Below are 5,271 nucleotides of genomic sequence, written 5' to 3'. Positions count from 1 at the left end.
AATAATAATTGTACATGTAACCATCTCATAGATGCATCTTATGTGGTATACATGGCAGGTGAATGAGCCCATATTCACCTTTGATATTTCCAGTATTCATGGGATTCAATCCCAATTTTAGTTAGTCTATTAATTAATGAGAACAAGCAACATAAGAGAATTCGTAAAAAACTTTCTAGTTCTTTAATATTTACCCATGTGAATTCTCTTTTATTTTTGCACATTATACTTAAATTAAAATGACTAAACCAGTTATGCCAACGGAATGAATTATCAATATTAATAAACTTCAAGTTTACACCATGACATGTACAATTATCAATAAACTCCAAGTTTATTATGATATGAGCTTTTATATCAATAAACATCCACTTTATTGTGGCATTCTTTTATTTGTGTAGTACAAACTGGAGAATAAAGCGGGTACTTTTCACATATATATTAATCCGCTACAAGTTGTAGTAATAGAAGATATTAAATCTTTCCTTTATTTAAAGTGTCAATATAATCCACCGCTTTCGCGAATACTTTAGAAACTCAATTAAGTTTCTGTGAGACTTACTACAACACAATGCCTTATTGATAATCAATTTTATTCATCCAAAATAGTAATAATTGGCTCTTCCAAAGCTCTCAATTAATTTTGTACACCACATATTCATACATCCATATGGTGAATATCTCTTTCAAATAGAAAGTTATACCATTATGGTCATGGTCAAAATCATTATAGGCAAGATATGTCGCTTCTATTACTTTTGCCCTATAAAACCACATAGCCATAATATTTTGGCATAATCACAATAGTTATGTGATCAATGATTATTCATGTCATAGTAATGGAATTATTTTCTTATTTCATCTTAAACCTCCCTCTAAAGATGAGTGTGATATATTCACTACCACTAGCACGTTCATATTCTTCCAAGAATGAATATGTATTCATAAATCACATGTTGTCACATGCACATCATGAACGAACCATAATCATTTATATGTGCTTTACAAAATCTCATGTCAAATCGATGACAAACATTACTTTCATATAGTGAAGGATTATTTTGAGAATCCTTATTATTCTCATTATCACAATGATGACGATTATAATTTCGTCTATTGCCATGTCCACATCCATTGATACATTCATAGTAATAATTTTGTCTTCTTTCAGTCTTATCACATACTGCTATCACATTCTCTTAAAGGAATGAGAATGGAGCAAATTCAATGGGACGAATTTCCACTTCTTGTGCTCACGATCATACATGACTTTGATCATGGCAAGACATAGAAATTTTACCACTTTGAGTGGTTATAATTTCTTAATAACTCCATTAGAGTTATAATCAAAATTTATTGTCTTTGCTTGTATTTAAAATCAAATTATAGAATGTCAAGAATTTGAAAGAGAAAAGTAAAATACTTATCTTAAATTCAGAATTTAATCATGAAGGAAGTTCATGGAGCAATTGACAATCATTATGCGCAATCCCAAAACTTCTACTCAGTTGGTTAGAGTCTCGTGCTGATAACGTGTTATGAAACAATAAAAGAAGAAACGAGTATTGCAGAGAAAAGTAGGGAGAGAGAGAATTACTATTGCTCTGGGATGAATTACAATGGAATATAACCCTCTATTTATAGGAAAAAAATGACTTAGCCACCAAGTAACAAACCCTAAAATCTCTCCAAATATAGACATCACCTTAAATACAATTTTATTTATAACATACTTGATAGAATATTGAGTTATTTATTTAATGGAATCAGAGATTAATTCCCACTTAATACTATTTTTATTATCCTTTTTTAGTAATACACTTATATTCTAAAATATTTAGATCCGCAGCTGTCTTTACTCTTTATCGTGCAACTTGCCTAGTGTCAAAGACAAGTCAATTCTAGAGTAGGTAAAGTAAATGATTAAAACTAAACTATGATCAGACAACGTTATTAATACCAGCATAATTAAAAACACAATATTGCTAGATTTTCAAGTGAAGCTTTGACCAATCTGATGAGTAGGAAACTAGAGTTTTGAAATATGTTATGAAGTTAATTAATTACTTCTTGGAAGGTTTTGGAATATTATTCTTAAATTTCAAACTAACGAAGTATTTAATATATTAATACTACCCATCTGCTTCTAAATATCAATGATCACTGAAGAATTTTATCGATACTTACGAATTCATGTACTCTTCAACATAAACGACCACGACAACAGCAAATTCAGTGTAATCTCATACAGTGAGGTCTGAGAAGGGTAATGTATATGTAGACCTTACCTCTACCTTATAAAGTAAGAGAAGTTGTTTCCGATAGACCTCGACTCAAGAATGAAAAGACATAATGGCAAGGAAATAAGATAACAGAAACAAATAGCACGGCTTGTAATAGCAAAAGAATTAGGAATACAAAGCTACAAGAGAAGTGCAAAAACTACGGACAATAATGTCACATTGTCTAACAACAAGGAACTCAAAATAAGAGAATACAAGACTAGTAATACTATTAGTAGTACGACTAGAAGAGACTCTCGACTACTTGTCAATCCACAACCCGAAAGCCTTCACTTCAAGCTTTGAAGCTAAGTTCGCCTCCCTATCGAGGGTCATGTCCTCGATAAGCTGAAGTAGTGCCATCTCCTGTCTGATCACCTCTCCCTAGTACTTCCTAAGTCTCCCTCTACCTCTCATCTGCCCCGCTATGGTCAACCTCCCGGATCTCCTCACGGGGGCATCGATGTCTCTCCTCTCACATGCCCGCACCATCTTAGCCACGATTCCCGTAGCTTGTCTTCCACAGTAGCCACACTCGCCTTGTCCCTAATAACGTCATTCCTAATCCGGTCTTTCCTAGTATGCCCACACATCCATCTCGACATCCTCATCTCTGCTACTTTCATCTTCTGGATATGAGATTTCTTGACTGACGAGCACTCGGCTCCATACAACATAGTTGGCCTCACCACAACTTTATAAAACCTCCCTTTAAGTCTTGGTGGCACATCTCTATCACACAAAACACCAGACGCAAGTCTTCATTTCATCCACCCCGCTTCAATACGATGCATAACATCCTCGTCAATTTCCCCGTTCCTCTGAATAGCAGACCCACGATATTTGAAACTATCTCTCTTGGGGATAACTTGTGTATCAAACTTCACCTCCATTTCTGCTTCCTGCGTCCCCACACTGAACTTGCACTCCAAGTATTCAGTTTTTGTCTTACTCAACTTGAAACTTTTAGACTCAAGTGTCTGCCTCGAAAGCTCTAGCCAATTGTTAACCCCGCAGCGCGCCTCATCGATTAACACTATATTATATGCAAATAAAATACATCATGTCACCTCCCTCTGAATGTGGCGCGTCAGTACATCCATCGCCAGGGCAAATAAAAATGGGCTAAGAGCTGAACCCTGATGTAATCCCATCGTCACAAGAAAATAGTCTGAGTCTCCTCCCACAGTCCTCACCCAAGTCTTCCTCCCACAGTCCTCACCCGACTCTTCAACATAAACGGAGCAAGAATTTTAATTTTATGGGTTCTGAATTTTAGAACGACGACTTTAAGTATCGATACCTGGGTTCTAAACTTAATATTTTTTCATATTTAGTAAATTTCTTAATATATACAATTTCACTATTAGAACAAAAGTTACTGGGTTTGGCCGAATCCGTGATGGACTACTAGCTCCGCCCCTGCTCTTCAACATCTAGTTTATTTTTTTTGATTATTTGACACTATAGATTTAGGTTAAAACGATGATGGTTTAATTTCAACTAAAATTTTGTTACAACATGAAATGCAAAGCAGTATAAAGAAAGATATAGTACTAATAATTACTATAACATTTACATCACAAAACTAGCTATATAGCAAACTGCAGAGCTTGGACTTCTAAAGCTTGTACTCTGAATATGTTGCTTGGGCTCTCCAAAAATATCGACTAATACGTGTTGAATCCATCAAAAGTAAGTGCATTTGTTGAAGATTCAACACGGGTGCAATAATATTTTTGGAGAGTCCGCAAATCATCAGCTTAGTGTCTCTCTGCAAAGTGATAAACCAAAGCAAGTGCATTACTAGTAACTTGTGCAGCAGCAAAGACTCTAACCCTAACCAAAGCCCTAATTTTTCCATCCATAGAAGGGTTGTTAAACATATCAAGACAAGCATTTTCATCAGTAAGTGCAGCACTAATCCAAGTTTGAACATTACTAACATGCCAAGTAAAATCTTGTCCTGCAGATAATTGTCCGCTTTGGCCAAGCTCGGGTATCGATCGATTAAGTTGATAAACACTATCATTCATGGTGGATAAACAATCTTTAGCAGCTTGAAATTCTCTTGGCTTTAATCCTCTTATTTTTGTAATTTTGGAAATAAAATCGGTAGCGAGTTTGGCTTTTTTTAAACTAATGGATAATGCTGCTTGAGCGAGTTGTTGCTCGCTTAGTTGAATGGTGTTTGCGTAGGCAGAGAGAGATTGGATACATACCGAAGGGTATAAAGTATTTTTGCATGAGGTTTTGATGAAATTTGTGTTAGCGGGATTTTGGGACGTGACAGACTGAGTAACATTGACAAAAATACAATGGAAAAATAAGAAAAGTAACAAAAAGTGAAGACTAAAGTTGGCCATATTTTTCTTTCTAGAGATGGAATTTGTGAATGGTTGTATTTCAGTGAAGTGTGTAGGATCCTAAGTCAGCTTTATATAGAGTTGAAAAGAGTTATTAGTTCTAATAACTTATTCATGTCAATTATCGCATTTAATTTAAAATAAAAACTAAAAAATTATCATCTTCTTTTGAGGTAGTAATTAAAGGCCTTCACGTGACCTCTTTAGCTTTGGCATTAATTTTAATTTATTTCTTTGCAATTTTCAAGCTTCTTTTGTCCTGATACTACCGTCAAACATCTTTATAGCAATGTCAGTTATAACAGCTCTTTGCAATTTTCAAGCTTCTTCTGCCTTGTACTACAGTCAAACATCTCTATAACAGCCTCATTTATTCCGAAATTTTTTGGTTGTTATACCGAAGAGTTGTTATAGAGGACGTATATTATAATATATCATAAAAATTAGTTTCATAATAAATTTGACTTTTATAATGAATGATTGTTATATAGTGATGCCGTTATGGAGATGTTTGGCTATAGTATAAATTTTTTATATATGATTAGCGTGAAGTTTTTAATTTTTATACATGATTAGCTATATTTTTCAAGTCACTAATCTCACTCTTTATGATCGCAGATTTA

At 34.2% G+C, this 5,271-nt stretch overlaps 1 protein-coding gene across 1 annotated transcript; it reads right to left on the bottom strand.

Moving 5' to 3' along the window:
* Positions 1-3,801: 3,801 nt before the first annotated feature.
* LOC142180573 (21 kDa protein-like) lies at positions 3,802-4,676 on the bottom strand. Its single transcript, XM_075252642.1, has one exon. The coding sequence runs from the start codon at positions 4,646-4,648 to the stop codon at positions 4,046-4,048; it is 603 nt and encodes a 200-aa protein (XP_075108743.1). The 5' UTR covers positions 4,649-4,676; the 3' UTR covers positions 3,802-4,045.
* Positions 4,677-5,271: the final 595 nt, after the last annotated feature.

The sequence above is a fragment of the Nicotiana tabacum genome, chromosome 5 (assembly GCF_000715075.1).
Source record: "Nicotiana tabacum cultivar K326 chromosome 5, ASM71507v2, whole genome shotgun sequence".
Lineage (NCBI taxonomy): Eukaryota > Viridiplantae > Streptophyta > Magnoliopsida > Solanales > Solanaceae > Nicotiana > Nicotiana tabacum.
The sequence above is the reverse complement of the archived record's forward strand: the minus strand, read 5'-3'. Positions and strand labels throughout refer to the sequence as shown.

Excerpts from the sequence above, each read along its gene's own strand:
- LOC142180573 (XM_075252642.1), bottom strand. The coding sequence starts at position 4,648 with ATGGCCAACTTTAGTCTTCACTTTTTGTTACTTTTCTTATTTTTCCAT.